At 25.7% G+C, this 21,873-nt stretch overlaps 1 protein-coding gene across 1 annotated transcript in view; it reads right to left on the reverse strand.

The window, feature by feature from the left end:
• The window catches only part of LOC133649515 (protocadherin Fat 3-like), a 106,277-nt gene that overhangs the window by 23,531 nt on the left and 60,873 nt on the right, over positions 1 to 21,873 (reverse strand). The window contains exons 19-20 of the mRNA XM_062046103.1: positions 20,206 to 20,265; positions 3,069 to 3,107 (exon numbers count right to left, since the gene is read on the reverse strand). Of these exons, the coding sequence (XP_061902087.1) occupies positions 3,069 to 3,107; positions 20,206 to 20,265 (99 nt within the window). The remainder of the gene's footprint in view (positions 1 to 3,068; positions 3,108 to 20,205; positions 20,266 to 21,873) is intronic.

Raw genomic sequence — 21,873 nt, forward strand, 5'->3', positions numbered from 1 at the left:
GACAAATATGAGGAAAGTGGCCTTTTATTTTGAAGGTAGGGATGGGCGATACGGCCTAACATCTATATCGATATATATAATCGGTAAATATCAATACAATATAACCTATTTAGACAAATATGAGGAAAGTGGCCTTTTATTTTGAAGGTAGGGATGGGCCATACGGCCATAAATCTATATCGATAACGATATATATCACCTTAGATTATTTGGTAAATATCAATACAATATAACAGCTATTTAGACAAATATGAGGAAAGTGGCCTTTTATTTTGAAGGTAGGGATGGGCGATACGGCCTAACATCTATATCGATATATATAATCGGTAAATATCAATACAATATAACCTATTTAGACAAATATGAGGAAAGTGGCCTTTTATTTTGAAGGTAGGGATGGGCCATACGGCCATAAATCTATATCGATAACGATATATATCACCTTAGATTATTTGGTAAATATCAATACAATATAACAGCTATTTAGACAAATATGAGGAAAGTGGCCTTTTATTTTGAAGGTAGGGATGGGCGATACGGCCTAAAATCTATATCGATATATATAATCGGTAAATATCAATACAATATAACAGCTATTTAGACAAATATGAGGAAAGTGGCCTTTTATTTTGAAGGTAGTGATGGGCGATACGGCCTAAAATCTATATCGATATATATAATCGGTAAATATCAATACAATATAACAGCTATTTAGACAAATATGAGGAAAGTGGACTTTTATTTTGAAGGTAGGGATGAGCCATACGGCCATAAATCTATATCGATAACGATATATATCACCTTAGATTATTTGGTAAATATCAATACAATATAACAGCTATTTAGACAAATATGGGGAAAGTGGCCTTTTATTTTGAAGGTAGGGATGGGCGATACGGCCTAAAATCTATATCGATATATATAATCGGTAAATATCAATACAATATAACAGCTATTTAGACAAATATGAGGAAAGTGGACTTTTATTTTGAAGGTAGGGATGGGCGATACGGCCTAAAATCTATATCGATATATATAATTGGTAAATATCAATACAATATAGCAGCTATTTAGACAAATATGAGGAAAGTGGACTTTTATTTTCAAGGTAGGGATGGGCGATACGGCCATAAATCTATATCGATATATATCACCTTAGATTATTTGGTAAATATCAATACAATATAACAGCTATTTAGACAAATATGAGGAAAGTGGCCTTTTATTTTGAAGGTAGGGATGGGCGATACGGCCTAAAATCTATATCGATATATATAATTGGTAAATATCAATACAATATAACAGCTATTTAGACAAATATGAGGAAAGTGGACTTTTATTTTCAAGGTAGGGATGGGCGATACGGCCTAAAATCTATATCGATAACAATATATATCACCTTAGATTATTTGGTAAATATCAATACAATATAACAACTATTTAGACAAATATGAGGAAAGTGGCCTTTTATTTTGAAGGTAGGGATGGGCGATACGGCCTAAAATCTATATCGATATATATAATCGGTAAATATCAATACAATATAACAGCTATTTAGACAAATATGAGGAAAGTGGACTTTTATTTTGAAGGTAGGGATGGGCGATACGGCCTAAAATCTATATCGATATATATAATCGGTAAATATCAATACAATATAACAGCTATTTAGACAAATATGAGGAAAGTGGCCTTTTATTTTGAAGGTAGGGATGGGCGATACAGCCTAAAATGTATATCGATATATATAATCGGTAAATATCAATACAATATAACAGCTATTTAGACAAATATGAGGAAAGTGGCCTTTTATTTTGAAGGTAGGGATGGGCGATACGGCCTAAAATCTATATCGATATATATAATCGGTAAATATCAATACAATATAACAGCTATTTAGACAAATATGAGGAAAGTGGACTTTTATTTTGAAGGTAGGGATGAGCCATACGGTCATAAATCTATATCGATAACGATATATATCACCTTAGATTATTTGGTAAATATCAATACAATATAACAGCTATTTAGACAAATATGGGGAAAGTGGCCTTTTATTTTGAAGGTAGGGATGGGCGATACGGCCTAAAATCTATATCGATATATATAATCGGTAAATATCAATACAATATAACAGCTATTTAGACAAATATGAGGAAAGTGGCCTTTTATTTTGAAGGTAGGGATGGGCGATACGGCCTAAAATCTATATCGATATATATAATCGGTAAATATCAATACAATATAACAGCTATTTAGACAAATATGAGGAAAGTGGACTTTTATTTTCAAGGTAGGGATGGGCGATACGGCCATAAATCTATATCGATAACGATATATATCACCTTAGATTATTTGGTAAATATCAATACAATATAACAGCTATTTAGACAAATATGAGGAAAGTGGTCTTTTATTTTGAAGGTAGGGATGGGCGATACGGCCTAAAATCTACAGTATATCAATACTTTTCACCATATATTATTTGGTAAATATCAGTACAATATATCAGCAAAAAAATAACGTTGGACCGTGAAGTATCTTGTCTTTGCAGTCTATTCAATTGATTATAAATTGAACAGGATTAGCAAATCATTGCATTCTGGTTTTATTTACCATTTACACAACGTGACGACTTCACCGGTTTTGGGTGACTAAAATACATTTTCATCGAAAGACTATGACTGAAACTAAATGGACACTTTTGAGGGTAAGCTGCTTGTTTATTCATTTGCTTATTTCCATGTTTGTTTATTTCTCTGTTTGTTTGTGCAGGTGAATGAGTCGCTGGAGAAAAGAAAAAAAATCACAACCTTTATCTTGCCTGGCGGCCATGATTTATGCTGCGCTCGTCGGCGGGACGCGAGGGGAATGGCGAGAGGGAAGACCTCAGGTGACGGGCAACACACACACACACAAACACACACACACACACACACACACACACACACACACACACATGCATGAAAACGTGCCACACTGATGACATGAAACAGTCATTAATATGAAGGGAAATCCGTAGGTGACATACCCGAGCGTGTATATGTATTTTAGTATTTGCCACTTACCAGGACTGTGCTGCCACTGCTCCTTGTCCATGTTGGTCACTGCAAAAAGAAACATAACACACACGGGGGGAAAAAAATCATCTTTACATTAATGATTATTAGTCTCTTTATTTTAATTCTCTTTTTTTTCTCCATGCTGCTCATTAATTCCCTTTGCAATGCAAATACAATTAAAAAATAAATATAAATAAAATATGATTAATTAAATATCACAAAATGTAAAAAGAATAAAAATCACAATATTTTTATCATATTAATAATATTTCTAATATATATATATATATGTATATATATATATATATATATATATATATATATATATATATATATATATATATATATATATATATATATATATATATATATATATATATATTTTTTTTTTTTTAGGGATGTGAATCTTACAACCAGTGTTCAGAAAATTACTTTAAAAAAGTAATCAATTGTAGCTACTTTCTACTTTACCAAAAAAGGAATTCAGTTAATAACAGAATTACTCTTTAATAAATGTAATTAATTACCAGGGAAAGTAATGAATGCATTATTTAAAAAAATAATATAAAATTAAAAAAACGTCAAATATTTGGCATATGCAGGTGAGAGATGTTTCATGAGAGCAGAGTGTGTGTGCACCTTTTAAAAGTGACGTGTGATGTCAGCAAGAGCGCGCTCGACGCAGCATTTTTAGCTCACGCCGCTCCCAGTCTGTGGAACGCTCTCCCCTGACCACCTGAGGGCACCACAGACTGTGCATGCTTTTAAAAAAAGGCTTAGAAACCCTTCTTTTATTTTTATTTCATACTAGTTTTAGCTATTTGGCTGTTCTAGTTTTTATTTTTATTTATTATATATATATATATATATATATATATATATATACTTTTTTTTTTAATACACTGTAGCACTTTGAGGTTGTTTACTCAATGTAAAGTGCTTTTTACAAATAAAATCCATCATTATTATTATTACTTGTGTTTGTTAGCTTAGCAGCGGCAGCTCTGCTGATTCTGTTCTACCTGGACTGTGCTAGCGCTAGTTCATGCGGATTAATGAATGTGCTTCCTTGGCTGTAGTCTCCTTGTCCACAAACACATTGCAGCATTGCAAGCTCGTCACTTCATGGATCTGTTGTTCATTATTCCCTCGTAGTAGCAGTGCGTGTATGTATGTGTTGTTTGCTGTGTGATGTTGCCGCCTTCTATTTTCACGTGTAGTTCTGCTTGTTGCTTTCACTAGCAAAAAAGGTGACTTCCTGCGTTGAATTTGCTTTGCCTCTGTCCTGTTGACATGCAGCCACAGCAAAAGTAGTGTGTCACGTAGCAGCAAACATCTCGTTAACGGCGTCGTACGTGCGTAAAAGTAATTAAATAGATTACTCGTTACTGTAGTAAAAGTAACGGTATTACCGAGGCCGTTACTTTTACATGTAATTATGTAAGGCTCTTTTTCCTAACTTGCAACAATTCAAATTCCGATTCTTAGGGTGGCCGATTCGATTCAGGCTGACTCTCATAATGTATGATTTGGTACGTGGATCATAGCAAAATCTTGTCTGCACAGGTTGCAGGTTAGAAAAGCTCCTCGCGGCTGCTGGCGCACGACTTATGCGTGCAGTGAGTTAGCAGGAAAATGGCCTTTTTATCGAATTGATTTATAAAAAAAAAAGAAAAAAGTGAAATTATTTAAAAGATTGTTGAAACTGATCAATTGAGTCAGGGATGGCGGCGTGCGATAACAGGGGGGGGGGGGAGATGCTTTATCAATATCACGCTTCAAAAAGCTGCGCACTGCAAAACGTGCTCAATATTTTCACATGTTGATAAAAAATAAAAATGAATTATGTTTATATAGCGCTTTTGCTCTAGTGACTCAAAGTGCTTTACATAGTGAAAGCCAATATCTAAGTTCCATTTAAAGCAGTGTGGGTGGCACTGGGAGCAGGTGGGTAAAGTGTCTTGCCCAAGGACACAACGGCAGTGACTAGGATCGAACCTGGAACCCTCAAGTTGCTGGCACGGCCACTCTACAAACCGAGCTATACCGCCCCACAAATAGTTTTTTTCATTGTTGTTTTGTTGGTTAAAATATTTTTTATTTGAATTTATTATTATTATTGAGTTTATTTAATTGTATTTTACTCCTCAGCCTTAAAGTCTATTCAGGTGTACTGGAGAGGAGGCTACGCCGGATAGTCAATCAATCAGTGTTTATTTATATAGCCCTAAATCACAAGTGTCTCAAAGGGCTGTCGAACCTCGGATTTAGGAGGAACAGTGTGGTTTTCGTCCTGGTCGTGGAACTGTGGACCAGCTCTATACTCTGGGCAGGGTCCTAGAGGGTGCATGGGAGTTTGCCCAACCAGTCTACATGTGCTTTGTGGACTTGGAGAAGGCATTCCACCGTGTCCCTCGGGAAGTGCTCAGAGAGTATGGGGTATCAGACTGTCTGATTGTGGCGGTCCGCTCCCAGACACATTTTTTTTTCACTGAATTTCTATACACTGAACTTTTTTTACACTGTATTTTTACACATTGAATTTTTTTTATGGTAAATTTTTTATACACGGAATTTTCATACATTGATTTTTAAACACTGATTTTATTTTTACTCTGAATTTGTGTACAAGTATTTGTATTTATTTTTTACAAATTTTTTTCACACTGAATTTCTCTTTACACTGATTTTTTACACAACATTTTTTTACACAGAATTTTTTTACGGTAAATTTTTATACACTGAATTTTCATACATTGATTTTTAAACAATGATTTTTTTTTTACTCTGAATTTATGTACAATTATTTTTATTTCTTTTTTACAATTTTTTTTCACACTGAATTTCTCTTTACATTGATTTTTTACACAGAATTTTTTTACGGTAAATTTTTATACACTGAATTTTCATACATTGATTTTTAAACACTGATTTTTTTTACACTGAATTTTTATACAATGAAGTTTTACACACTGAACTTTTACACTCAATTTTTTAAACCGTAATTTTTTTTTTTCTAAAAAATTTCCACACTGAATTTCTATACACTGAACTCTTTTTACACTGAATTTTTACACATTGAATTTTTTTTACGGTAAATTTTTATACACTGAATTTTCATACATTGATTTTTAAACACAGATTTTTTTTTTTACTCTGAATTTATATACAATTGTTTTATTTATTTTTTACACAGTTTTTTCACACTGAATTTCTTTTTACACTGATTTTTTACACTTAATTTTTTTAAACAGAATTTTTTTACGGTAAATTTTTATACACTGAATTTTCATACATTGATTTTTAAACACTGATTTTTTTTTACTCTGAATTTGTGTACAATTATTTGTATTTATTTTTTACACATTTTTTTCAGACTGAATTTCTTTTTACACTGATTTTTTACACTTAATTTTTTTACGGTAAAGTTTTATACACTGAATTTTCATACATTGATTTTTAAACACTGATTTTTTTTACACTGAATTTTTATACAATGAAGTTTTACACTCAATTTTTTAAACAGTATTTTTTTTTTTCTAAAAAAATTTCCACACTGAATTTCTATACACTGAACTCTTTTTACACTGAATTTTTACACATTTAATTTTTTTTACGGTAAATTTTTATACACTGATTTTTAAACACTGATTTTTTTTTTACTCTGAATTTCTATACAATTGTTTTATTTATTTTTTACACATTTTTTTTCACACTGAATTTCTTTTTACACTGATTTTTTACACATAATTTTTTTACGGTAAATTTTTATACACTGAATTTTCATACATTGATTTTTAAACACTGATTTTTTTTACACTGAATTTTTATACAATGAAGTTTTACACACTGAACTTTTACACTCAATTTTTTAAACAGTAATTTTTTTTTTTTCTAAAAAAATTTCCACACTGAATTTCTATACACTGAACTCTTTTTACACTGAATTTTTACACATTGAATTTTTTTTACGGTAAATTTTTATACACTGAATTTTCATACATTGATTTTTAAACACTCATTTTTTTTTTCACTCTGAATTTGTGTACAATTATTTGTATTTCTTTTTTACACATTTTTTTCACACTGAATTTCTTTTTACACTGATTTTTTACACTTAATTTTTTTACACAGAATTTTTTTACGGTAAATTTTTATACACTGAATTTTCATACATTGATTTTTAAACACTGATTTTTTTTACACTGAATTTTTATACAATGAAGTTTTACACACTGAACGTTTACAATGAATTTTTTAAACAGTAATTTTTTTTTTTCTAAAAAAATTCCACACTGAATTTCTATACACTGAACTCTTTTTACACTGAATTTTTACACATTGAATTTTTTTTACGGTAAATTTTTATACACTGAATTTTCATACATTGATTTTTAAAAACTGATTATTTTTTTTACTCTGAATTTATATACAATTGTTTCATTCATTTTTTACACATTTTTTTCACACTGAATTTCTTTTTACACTGATTTTTTACACAGAATTTTTTTACGGTAAATTTTTATACACTGAATTTTCATACATTGATTTTTAAACACTGATTTTTTTTTTACTCTGAATTTATATACAATTGTTTTATTTATTTTTTACACATTTTTTTCACACTGAATTTCTTTTTACACTGATTTTTTACACAGAATTTTTTTACGGTAAATTTTTATACACTGAATTTTCATACATTGATTTTTAAACACTCATTTTTTTTACTCTGAATTTATATACAATTGTTTTATTTATTTTTTACACATTTTTTTCACACTGAATTTCTTTTTACACTGATTTTTTACACTTAATTTTTTTACACAGAATTTTTTTACGGTAAATTTTTATACACTGAATTTTCATACATTGATTTTTAAACACTCATTTTTTTTACTCTGAATTTATATACAATTGTTTTATTTATTTTTTACACATTTTTTTCACACTGAATTTCTTTTTACACTGATTTTTTTACACTGAATTTTTTTACGGTAAATTTTTATACACTCAATTTTCATACATTCATTTTTAAACACTGATTTTTTTTACACTGAATTTTTACACATTTAATTTTTTTTACGGTAAATTTTTATACACTGAATTTTCATACATTGATTTTTAAACACTGATGTTTTTTTTTACTCTGAATTTATATACAATTGTTTTATTTATTTTTTACAAATTTTTTTCACACTGAATTTCTTTTTACACTGATTTCTTACACAGAATTTTTTTACGGTAAATTTTTATACACTGAATTTTCATACATTGATTTTTAAACACTGATTTTTTTACACATAATTTTTATACAATGAAGTTTTACACAATGAACTTTTACACTAAATTTGTTAAACAGTAATTTCTTTTGATCTAAAAAATTTCCACACTGAATTTCTATGCACTGAACTATTTTTACACTGAATTTTTACACATTGGATTTTTTTGACGGTAAATTTTTATACACTGAATTTTCATACATTGATTTTTAAACACTAATTTTTTTTACTCTGAATTTATATACAATTGTTTTATTTATTTTTTACACATTTTTTTCACACTGAATTTCTTTTTACACTGATTTTTTACACTTAATTGTTTTACACAGCATTGTTTTACGGTAAATTTTAATACACTGAATTTTCATACATTGATTTTTAAACACTGATTTTTTTTTTACACTGAATTTTTATACAATGAAGTTTTACACACTGAACTTTTACACTCAATTTTTTAAACAGTAATTTTTTTTTTCTAAAAAAATTTCCACACTGAATTTCTATACACTGAACTCTTTTTACACTGAATTTTTACACATTGAATTTTTTTTACAGTAAATTTTTATACACTGAATTTTCATACATTGATTTTTAAACACTGATTTTTTTTTTACTCTGAATTTATATACAATTGTTTTATTTATTTTTTACACTGAATTTCTTTTTACACTGATTTTTTACACAGAATTTTTTTACGGTAAATTTTTATACACTGAATTTTCATACATTGATTTTTAAACTCTGATTTTTTTTACACTGAATTTTCATACATTGATTTGTAAACACTGATTTTTTTACACATAATTTTTATACAATGAAGTTTTACACAATTAACTTTTACACTAAATTTTTTAAACAGTAATTTCTTTTGTTCTAAAAAATTTCCACACTGAATTTCTATGCACTGAACTCTTTTTACACTGAATTTTTACACATTGGATTTTTTTTACGGTAAATTTTTATACACTGAATTTTCATACATTGATTTTTAAACACTAATTTTTTTTACTCTGAATTTATATACAATTGTTTTATTTATTTTTTACACATTTTTTTCACACTGAATTTCTTTTTACACAGAATTTTTTTACGGTAAATTTTAATACACTGAATTTTCATACATTGATTTTTAAACACTGATTTTTTTTTTACACTGAATTTTTATACAATGAAGTTTTACACTGAACTTTTACACTCAATTTTTTAAACAGTAATTTTTTTTTTCTAAAAAAATTTCCACACTGAATTTCTATACACTGAACTCTTTTTACACTGAATTTTTACACATTGAATTTTTTTTACGGTAAATTTTTATACACTGAATTTTCATACATTGATTTTTAAACACTGATTTTTTTTTTACTCTGAATTTATATACAATTGTTTTATTTATTTTTTACACATTTTTTTCACACTGAATTTCTTTTTACACTGATTTTTTACACAGAATTTTTTTACGGTAAATTTTTATACACTGAATTTCCATACATTGATTTTTAAACACTGATTTTTTTTTACACTGAATTTTTATACAATGAAGTTTTACACACTGAACTTTTACACTCAATTTTTTAAACAGTAATTTTTTTTTTTCTAAAAAAAATTCCACACTGAATTTCTATACACTGAACTCTTTTTACACTGAATTTTTACACATTGAATTTTTTTTTCGGTAAATTTTTATACACTGAATTTTTATACATTGATTTTTAAACACTGATTTTTTTACACATAATTTTTATACAATGAAGTTTTACACAATGAACTTTTACACTAAATTTTTTAAACAGTAATTTCTTTTGTTCTAAAAAATTTCCACACTGAATTTCTATGCACTGAACTCTTTTTACACTGAATTTTTACACATTGGATTTTTTTGACGGTAAATTTTTATACACTGAATTTTCATACATTGATTTTTAAACACTAATTTTTTTTACTCTGAATTTATATACAATTGTTTTATTTATTTTTTACACATTTTTTTCACACTGAATTTCTTTTTACACTGATTTTTTACACTTAATTTTTTTACACAGAATTTTTTTACGGTAAATTTTAATACACTGAATTTTCATACATTGATTTTTAAACACTGATTTTTTTTACACTGAATTTTTATACAATGAAGTTTTACACTCAATTTTTTAAACAGTATTTTTTTTTTTCTAAAAAAATTTCCACACTGAATTTCTATACACTGAACTCTTTTTACACTGAATTTTTACACATTTAATTTTTTTTACGGTAAATTTTTATACACTGATTTTTAAACACTGATTTTTTTTTTACTCTGAATTTCTATACAATTGTTTTATTTATTTTTTACACATTTTTTTTCACACTGAATTTCTTTTTACACTGATTTTTTACACTTAATTTTTTTACGGTAAAGTTTTATACACTGAATTTTCATACATTGATTTTTAAACACTGATTTTTTTTACACTGAATTTTTATACAATGAAGTTTTACACTCAATTTTTTAAACAGTTTTTTTTTTTTTCTAAAAAAATTTCCACACTGAATTTCTATACACTGAACTCTTTACACTGAATTTTTACACATTTATTTTTTTTACGGTAAATTTTTATACACTGATTTTTAAACACTGATTTTTTTTTTACTCTGAATTTCTATACAATTGTTTTATTTATTTTTTACTCATTTTTTTTCACACTGAATTTCTTTTTACACTGATTTTTTACACATAATTTTTTTACGGTAAATTTTTATACACTGAATTTTCATACATTGATTTTTAAACACTGATTTTTTTTACACTGAATTTTTATACAATGAAGTTTTACACACTGAACTTTTACACTCAATTTTTTAAACAGTAATTTTTTTTTTTTCTAAAAAAATTTCCACACTGAATTTCTATACACTGAACTCTTTTTACACTGAATTTTTACACATTGAATTTTTTTTACGGTAAATTTTTATACACTGAATTTTCATACATTGATTTTTAAACACTCATTTTTTTTTTTACTCTGAATTTGTGTACAATTATTTGTATTTATTTTTTACACATTTTTTTCACACTGAATTTCTTTTTACACTGATTTTTTACACTTAATTTTTTTACACAGAATTTTTTTACGGTAAATTTTTATACACTGAATTTTCATACATTGATTTTTAAACACTGATTTTTTTTACACTGAATTTTTATACAATGAAGTTTTACACACTGAACGTTTACAATGAATTTTTTAAACAGTAATTTTTTTTTTCTAAAAAAATTCCACACTGAATTTCTATACACTGAACTCTTTTTACACTGAATTTTTACACATTGAATTTTTTTTACGGTAAATTTTTATACACTGAATTTTCATACATTGATTTTTAAAAACTGATTATTTTTTTTACTCTGAATTTATATACAATTGTTTCATTCATTTTTTACACATTTTTTTCACACTGAATTTCTTTTTACACTGATTTTTTACACAGAATTTTTTTACGGTAAATTTTTATACACTGAATTTTCATACATTGATTTTTAAACACTCATTTTTTTTACTCTGAATTTATATACAATTGTTTTATTTATTTTTTACACATTTTTTTCACACTGAATTTCTTTTTACACTGATTTTTTACACTTAATTTTTTTACACAGAATTTTTTTACGGTAAATTTTTATACACTGAATTTTCATACATTGATTTTTAAACACTCATTTTTTTTACTCTGAATTTATATACAATTGTTTTATTTATTTTTTACACATTTTTTTCACACTGAATTTCTTTTTACACTGATTTTTTACACTTAATTTTTTTACACAGAATTTTTTTACGGTAAATTTTTATACACTGAATTTTCATACATTGATTTTTAAACACTCATTTTTTTTACTCTGAATTTATATACAATTGTTTTATTTATTTTTTACACATTTTTTTCACACTGAATTTCTTTTTACACTGATTTTTTTACACTTAATTTTTTTACACTGAATTTTTTTACGGTAAATTTTTATACACTCAATTTTCATACATTCATTTTTAAACACAGATTTTTTTTACACTGAATTTTTACACATTTAATTTTTTTTACGGTAAATTTTTATACACTGAATTTTCATACATTGATTTTTAAACACTGATGTTTTTTTTTACTCTGAATTTATATACAATTGTTTTATTTATTTTTTACACATTTTTTTCACACTGAATTTCTTTTTACACTGATTTCTTACACAGAATTTTTTTACGGTAAATTTTTATACACTGAATTTTCATACATTGATTTTTAAACACTGATTTTTTTACACATAATTTTTATACAATGAAGTTTTACACAATGAACTTTTACACTAAATTTTTTAAACAGTAATTTCTTTTGTTCTAAAAAATTTCCACACTGAATTTCTATGCACTGAACTCTTTTTACACTGAATTTTTACACATTGGATTTTTTTGACGGTAAATTTTTATACACTGAATTTTCATACATTGATTTTTAAACACTAATTTTTTTTACTCTGAATTTATATACAATTGTTTTATTTATTTTTTACACTTTTTTCACACTGAATTTCTTTTTACACTGATTTTTTACACTTAATTATTTTACACAGCATTGTTTTACGGTAAATTTTAATACACTGAATTTTCATACATTGATTTTTAAACACTGATTTTTTTTTTACACTGAATTTTTATACAATGAAGTTTTACACACTGAACTTTTACACTCAATTTTTTAAACAGTAATTTTTTTTTTCTAAAAAAATTTCCACACTGAATTTCTATACACTGAACTCTTTTTACACTGAATTTTTACACATTGAATTTTTTTTACAGTAAATTTTTATACACTGAATTTTCATACATTGATTTTTAAACACTGATTTTTTTTTTACTCTGAATTTATATACAATTGTTTTATTTATTTTTTACACTGAATTTCTTTTTACACTGATTTTTTACACAGAATTTTTTTACGGTAAATTTTTATACACTGAATTTTCATACATTGATTTTTAAACACTGATTTTTTTTACACTGAATTTTCATACATTGATTTGTAAACACTGATTTTTTTACACATAATTTTTATACAATGAAGTTTTACACAATGAACTTTTACACTAAATTTTTTAAACAGTAATTTCTTTTGTTCTAAAAAATTTCCACACTGAATTTCTATGCACTGAACTCTTTTTACACTGAATTTTTACACATTGGATTTTTTTTACGGTACATTTTTATACACTGAATTTTCATACATTGATTTTTAAACACTAATTTTTTTTACTCTGAATTTATATACAATTGTTGTATTTATTTTTTACACATTTTTTTCACACTGAATTTCTTTTTACACTGATTTTTTACACTTAATTTTTTTACACAGAATTTTTTTACGGTAAATTTTAATACACTGAATTTTCATACATTGATTTTTAAACACTGATTTTTTTTTTACACTGAATTTTTATACAATGAAGTTTTACACTGAACTTTTACACTCAATTTTTTAAACAGTAATTTTTTTTTTCTAAAAAAATTTCCACACTGAATTTCTATACACTGAACTCTTTTTACACTGAATTTTTACACATTGAATTTTTTTTACGGTAAATTTTTATACACTGAATTTTCATACATTGATTTTTAAACACTGATTTTTTTTTTACTCTGAATTTATATACAATTGTTTTATTTATTTTTTACACATTTTTTTCACACTGAATTTCTTTTTACACTGATTTTTTACACAGAATTTTTTTACGGTAAATTTTTATACACTGAATTTCCATACATTGATTTTTAAACACTGATTTTTTTTTACACTGAATTTTTATACAATGAAGTTTTACACACTGAACTTTTACACTCAATTTTTTCAACAGTAATTTTTTTTTTCTAAAAAAAATTCCACACTGAATTTCTATACACTGAACTCTTTTTACACTGAATTTTTACACATTGAATTTTTTTTTCGGTAAATTTTTATACACTGAATTTTCATACATTGATTTTTAAACACTGATTTTTTTACACATAATTTTTATACAATGAAGTTTTACACAATGAACTTTTACACTAAATTTTTTAAACAGTAATTTCTTTTGTTCTAAAAAATTTCCACACTGAATTTCTATGCACTGAACTCTTTTTACACTGAATTTTTACACATTGGATTTTTTTTACGGTAAATTTTTATACACTGAATTTTCATACATTGATTTTTAAACACTAATTTTTTTTACTCTGAATTTATATACAATTGTTTTATTTATTTTTTACACATTTTTTTCACACTGAATTTCTTTTTACACTGATTTTTTACACTTAATTTTTTTACACAGAATTTTTTTACGGTAAATTTTAATACACTGAATTTTCATACATTGATTTTTAAACACTGATTTTTTTTTTTACACTGAATTTTTATACAATGAAGTTTTACACACTGAACTTTTACACTCAATTTTTTAAACAGTAATTTTTTTTTTCTAAAAAAATTTCCACACTGAATTTCTATGCACTGAACTCTTTTTACACTGAATTTTTACACATTGGATTTTTTTTACGGTACATTTTTATACACTGAATTTTCATACATTGATTTTTAAACACTAATTTTTTTTACTCTGAATTTATATACAATTGTTTTATTTATTTTTTACACATTTTTTTCACACTGAATTTCTTTTTACACTGATTTTTTACACTTAATTTTTTTACACAGAATTTTTTTACGGTAAATTTTAATACACTGAATTTTCATACATTGATTTTTAAACACTGATTTTTTTTTTACACTTAATTTTTATACAATGAAGTTTTACACACTGAACTTTTACACTCAATTTTTTAAACAGTAATTTTTTTTTTCTAAAAAAATTTCCACACTGAATTTCTATACACTGAACTCTTTTTACACTGAATTTTTACACATTGAATTTTTTTTACGGTAAATTTTTATACACTGAATTTTCATACATTGATTTTTAAACACTGATTTTTTTTTTACTCTGAATTTATATACAATTGTTTTATTTATTTTTTACACATTTTTTTCACACTGAATTTCTTTTTACACTGATTTTTTACACAGAATTTTTTTACGGTAAATTTTTATACACTGAATTTCCATACATTGATTTTTAAACACTGATTTTTTTTTACACTGAATTTTTATACAATGAAGTTTTACACACTGAACTTTTACACTCAATTTTTTAAACAGTTATTTTTTTTTTTCTAAAAAAAAATTCCACACTGAATTTCTATACACTGAACTCTTTTTACACTGAATTTTTACACATTGAATTTTTTTTTCGGTAAATTTTTATACACTGAATTTTCATACATTGATTTTTAAACACTGATTTTTTTTTTACTCTGAATTTATATACAATTGTTTTATTTATTTTTTACACATTTTTTTCACACTGAATTTCTTTTTACACTGATTTTTTACACATAATTTTTTTACACTGAATTTCCATACATTGACTTTTAAACACTGATTTTTTTTACACTGAATTTTTATACAATGAAGTTTTACACACTGAACTTTTACACTCAATTTTTTAAACAGTAATTTTTTTTTTTCTAAAAAAAATTCCACACTGAATTTCTATACACTGAACTCTTTTTACACTGAATTTTTACACATTGAATTTTTTTTTCTGTAAATTTTTATACACTGAATTTTCATACATTGATTTTTAAACACTGATTTTTTTACACATAATTTTTATACAATGAAGTTTTACACAATGAACTTTTACACTAAATTTTTTAAACAGTAATTTCTTTTGTTCTAAAAAATTTCCACACTGAATTTCTATGCACTGAACTCTTTTTACACTGAATTTTTACACATTGGATTTTTTTTACGGTAAATTTTTATACACTGAATTTTCATACATTGATTTTTAAACACTAATTTTTTTTACTCTGAATTTATATACAATTGTTTTATTTATTTTTTACACATTTTTTTCACACTGAATTTCTTTTTACACTGATTTTTTACACTTAATTTTTTTACACAGAATTTTTTTACGGTAAATTTTAATACACTGAATTTTCATACATTGATTTTTAAACACTGATTTTTTTTTACACTGAATTTTTATACAATGAAGTTTTACACACTGAACTTTTACACTCAATTTTTTAAACAGTAATTTTTTTTTTCTAAAAAAATTTCCACACTGAATTTCTATACACTGAACTCTTTTTACACTGAATTTTTACACATTGAATTTTTTTTACGGTAAATTTTTATACACTGAATTTTCATACATTGATTTTTAAACACTGATTTTTTTTTTACTCTGAATTTATATACAATTGTTTTATTTATTTTTTACACATTTTTTTCACACTGAATTTCTTTTTACACTGATTTTTTACACATAATTTTTTTACACTGAATTTCCATACATTGACTTTTAAACACTGATTTTTTTTACACTGAATTTTTATACAATGAAGTTTTACACACTGAACTTTTACACTCAATTTTTTAAACAGTAATTTTTTTTTTTCTAAAAAAAATTCCACACTGAATTTCTATACACTGAACTCTTTTTACACTGAATTTTTACACATTGAATTTTTTTTTCTGTAAATTTTTATACACTGAATTTTCATACATTGATTTTTAAACACTGATTTTTTTACACATAATTTTTATACAATGAAGTTTTACACAATGAACTTTTACACTAAATTTTTTAAACAGTAATTTCTTTTGTTCTAAAAAATTTCCACACTGAATTTCTATGCACTGAACTCTTTTTACACTGAATTTTTACACATTGAATTTTTTTTACGGTAAATTTTTATACACTGAATTTTCATACATTGATTTTTAAACACTGATTTTTTTTTTACACTGAATTTTTACACATTGAATTTTTTTTACGGTAAATTTTTATACACTGAATTTTCATACATTGATTTTTAAACACTGATTTTTTTTTTACTCTGAATTTATATACAATTGTTTTATTTATTTTTTACACATTTTTTTCACACTGAATTTCTTTTTACACTGATTTTTTACACATAATTTTTTTACACTGAATTTCCATACATTGACTTTTAAACACTGATTTTTTTTACACTGAATTTTTATACAATGAAGTTTTACACACTGAACTTTTACACTCAATTTTTTAAACAGTAATTTTTTTTTTTCTAAAAAAAATTCCACACTGAATTTCTATACACTGAACTCTTTTTACACTGAATTTTTACACATTGAATTTTTTTTTCTGTAAATTTTTATACACTGAATTTTCATACATTGATTTTTAAACACTGATTTTTTTTTTACACTGAATTTTTATACAATGAAGTTTTACACACTGAACTTTTACACTGAATTTTTTAAACAGTAATTTTTTTTTTCTAAAAAAAATTCCACACTGAATTTCTATACACTGAACTCTTTTTACACTGAATTTTTACACATTGAATTTTTTTTTCGGTAAATTTTTATACACTGAATTTTCATACATTGATTTTTAAACACTGATTTTTTTTTTACTCTGAATTTATATACAATTGTTTTATTTATTTTTTACACATTTTTTTCACACTGAATTTCTTTTTACACTGATTTTTTACACAGAATTTTTTTACACTGAATTTCCATACATTGATTTTTAAACACTGATTTTTTTTACACTGAATTTTTATACAATGAAGTTTTACACACTGAACTTTTACACTCAATTTTTTAAACAGTAATTTTTTTTTTTCTAAAAAAAATTCCACACTGAATTTCTATACACTGAACTCTTTTTACACTGAATTTTTACACATTGAATTTTTTTTTCTGTAAATTTTTATACACTGAATTTTCATACATTGATTTTTAAACACTGATTTTTTTTTTACACTGAATTTTTATACAATGAAGTTTTACACACTGAACTTTTACACTGAATTTTTTAAACAGTAATTTTTTTTTTTCTAAAAAAAATTCCACTCTGAATTTCTATACACTGAACTCTTTTTACACATTGAATTTTTTTTTCGGTAAATTTTTATACACTGAATTTTCATACATTGATTTTTAAACACTGATTTTTTTTTTACTCTGAATTTATATACAATTGTTTTATTTATTTTTTACACATTTTTTTCACACTGAATTTCTTTTTACACTGATTTTTTACACAGAATTTTTTTACACTGAATTTCCATACATTGATTTTTAAACACTGATTTTTTTTACACTGAATTTTTATACAATGAAGTTTTACACACTGAACTTTTACACTCAATTTTTTAAACAGTAATTTTTTTTTTTCTAAAAAAAATTCCACACTGAATTTCTATACACTGAACTCTTTTTACACTGAATTTTTACACATTGAATTTTTTTTTCTGTAAATTTTTATACACTGAATTTTCATACATTGATTTTTAAACACTGATTTTTTTTTTACACTGAATTTTTATACAATGAAGTTTTACACACTGAACTTTTACACTGAATTTTTTAAACAGTAATTTTTTTTTTTCTAAAAAAAATTCCACACTGAATTTCTATACACTGAACTCTTTTTACACTGATTTTTTACACATTGAATTTTTTTTTCTGTAAATTTTTATACACTGAATTTTCATACATTGATTTTTAAACACTGATTTTTTTTTTACACTGAATTTTTATACAATGAAGTTTTACACACTGAACTTTTACACTGAATTTTTTAAACAGTAATTTTTTTTTTTCTAAAAAAAATTCCACACTGAATTTCTATACACTGAACTCTTTTTACACTGAATTTTTACACATTGAATTTTTTTTTCGGTAAATTTTTATACACTGAATTTTCATACATTGATTTTTAAACACAGATTTTTTTTTTACTCTGAATTTATATACAATTGTTTTATTTATTTTTTACACATTTTTTTCACACTGAATTTCTTTTTACACTGATTTTTTACACAGAATTTTTTTACACTGAATTTCCATACATTGATTTTTAAACACTGATTTTTTTTACACTGAATTTTTATACAATGAAGTTTTACACACTGAACTTTTACACTCAATTTTTTAAACAGTAATTTTTTTTTTTCTAAAAAAAATTCCACACTGAATTTCTATACACTGAACTCTTTTTACACTGAATTTTTACACATTGAATTTTTTTTTCTGTAAATTTTCATACACTGAATTTTCATACATTGATTTTTAAACACTGATTTTTTTTTTACACTGAATTTTTATACAATGAAGTTTTACACACTGAACTTTTACACTGAATTTTTTAAACAGTAATTTTTTTTTTCTAAAAAAAATTCCACACTGAATTTCTATACACTGAACTCTTTTTACACTGAATTTTTACACATTGAATTTTTTTTTCGGTAAATTTTTATACACTGAATTTTCATACATTGATTTTTAAACACTGATTTTTTTTTTACTCTGAATTTATATACAATTGTTTTATTTATTTTTTACACATTTTTTTCACACTGAATTTCTTTTTACACTGATTTTTTACACAGAATTTTTTTACACTGAATTTCCATACATTGATTTTTAAACACTGATTTTTTTTACACTGAATTTTTATACAATGAAGTTTTACACACTGAACTTTTACACTCAATTTTTTAAACAGTAATTTTTTTTTTTCTAAAAAAAATTCCACACTGAATTTCTATACACTGAACTCTTTTTACACTGAATTTTTACACATTGAATTTTTTTTTCGGTAAATTTTTATACACTGAATTTTCATACATTGATTTTTAAACACTGATTGTTTTTTTTACTCTGAATTTATATACAATTGTTACACATTTTTTTCACACTTGAACAAAGAGTGTGAGGATGGCCTTTCTTACCTTCACTTTCGATATGATCCACCGTGTCATTGACCAGACGTATGACTGTCACTATGGAGGCTACACACACACACACACACACACACACACACACACACACACACACACACACACACACACACACACACACACACACACACACACACACACAGAGACACACACACACACACACACACACAGAGACACACAAGAACACACCATTAACCCAAACAACATCATAACATCCTTAAAGAAGAATAACATTTCATTAGGTGGGCAGAAGCGTGTGAGAATAGAGGGAGTGTCTCTCTCTCTCTCTCTCTCTCTCTCTCTCTCTCTCTCTCTCTCCTATGTGTTGTTTACATGTTCTCTCCTCACTTCTGCTCATTAGAGAGGAAACAAAGTGTTGATCCTCACACTCTCACACACACACATACACACACATACACACACACACACACACACACACGTACACACACACACACACGTATATAGGTAGAATGGTTAGTGTGTTGCACATTCCTGCTGTAGAAAGAGATGGATGTTATTGAGTTCTCTGAGAAAAAGGAGACAAGTCACAGTTCAGCAAAAGTGTCAACAAGAATGTGAACAACAAGACTTCATTTGTCCTTCAAATCACATAAAGACTTTTCTTTTTCTTCTCCTCCTTCTCCTTATCGTCACTCATTCTTCTTCTTCTTCTCCTTATCTTCATTCTCATTCTTCTTCTTCTCCTTTTTCTCCTTCTCCTTCTCCTTTTTCTCGTTCTTCTCCTTTCTCTCATTCTTCTCATTCTTCTTTTTGTCATTCTTCTCCTCCTTTTTCTCGTTCTTCTCCTTTCTCTCATTCTTCTCCTTCTCATTCTTCTTTTTGTCATTCTTCTCCTTTTTCTCGTTCTTTTTCTCATTCTTCTTCTTCTTCTCATCTTCATTCTCATTCTTCTGCTTGTCCTTTTTCTCGTTCTTCTCCTTTTTCTCATTTTTGTCCTTCTCATTCTTCTTTTTCTCGTTCTTCTCCTTTCTCTCATTCTTTTCCTTCTCATTCTTCTTCTTGTCCTCCTTTTTCTCATTATTCTCCTTCTCATTCTTCTTTTTCTCATTTTTCTTCTTCTCATTCTTCTCCTTTTTTTTCTCGTTCTTCTCCTTTTTCTCATTCTTCTTCTTCTCCTCCTCCTTCTCATTCTTCTTCTTCTTCTCCTTTTTCCTCATTCTTCTTCTTCTCCTTTTTCTTATTCTTCTCCTCCTCCTCCTCATTCTTCTTCTCCTTTTTCTCATTCTTCTTCTTCTCATTCTTCTCCTTTTTTCTCGTTCTTCTCCTTTTTCTCATTCTTCTTCTTCTCCTCCTTCTCATTCTTCTTCTTCTTCTCCTTTTTCCTCATTCTTCTTCTTCTCATTCTTCTTCTCCTTTTTCTTATTCTTCTCCTCCTCCTTCTCATTCTTATTCTTCTCATTCTTCTCCTTTTTTTGTCGTTTTTCTCCTTCTTCTTCTTCTCCTCCTCCTTCTCATTCTTCTTCTCCTTTTTCTCATTCTTCTTCTCCTTTTTCTCATTATTTTTCTCCTTCTTCTTCTCCTTCTTCTTTTCCTTGTCATTATTCTCATTCTTTTTCTCATTCTTCTCCTTCTCATTCTTCTTCTTCTTCTCCTCCTTGTTATTCTTCTTATCCTTCTTCTCATTTGTATTCCTCTCCT

The sequence above is a fragment of the Entelurus aequoreus genome, linkage group LG05, assembly GCF_033978785.1.
Source record: "Entelurus aequoreus isolate RoL-2023_Sb linkage group LG05, RoL_Eaeq_v1.1, whole genome shotgun sequence".
NCBI lineage: Eukaryota > Metazoa > Chordata > Actinopteri > Syngnathiformes > Syngnathidae > Entelurus > Entelurus aequoreus.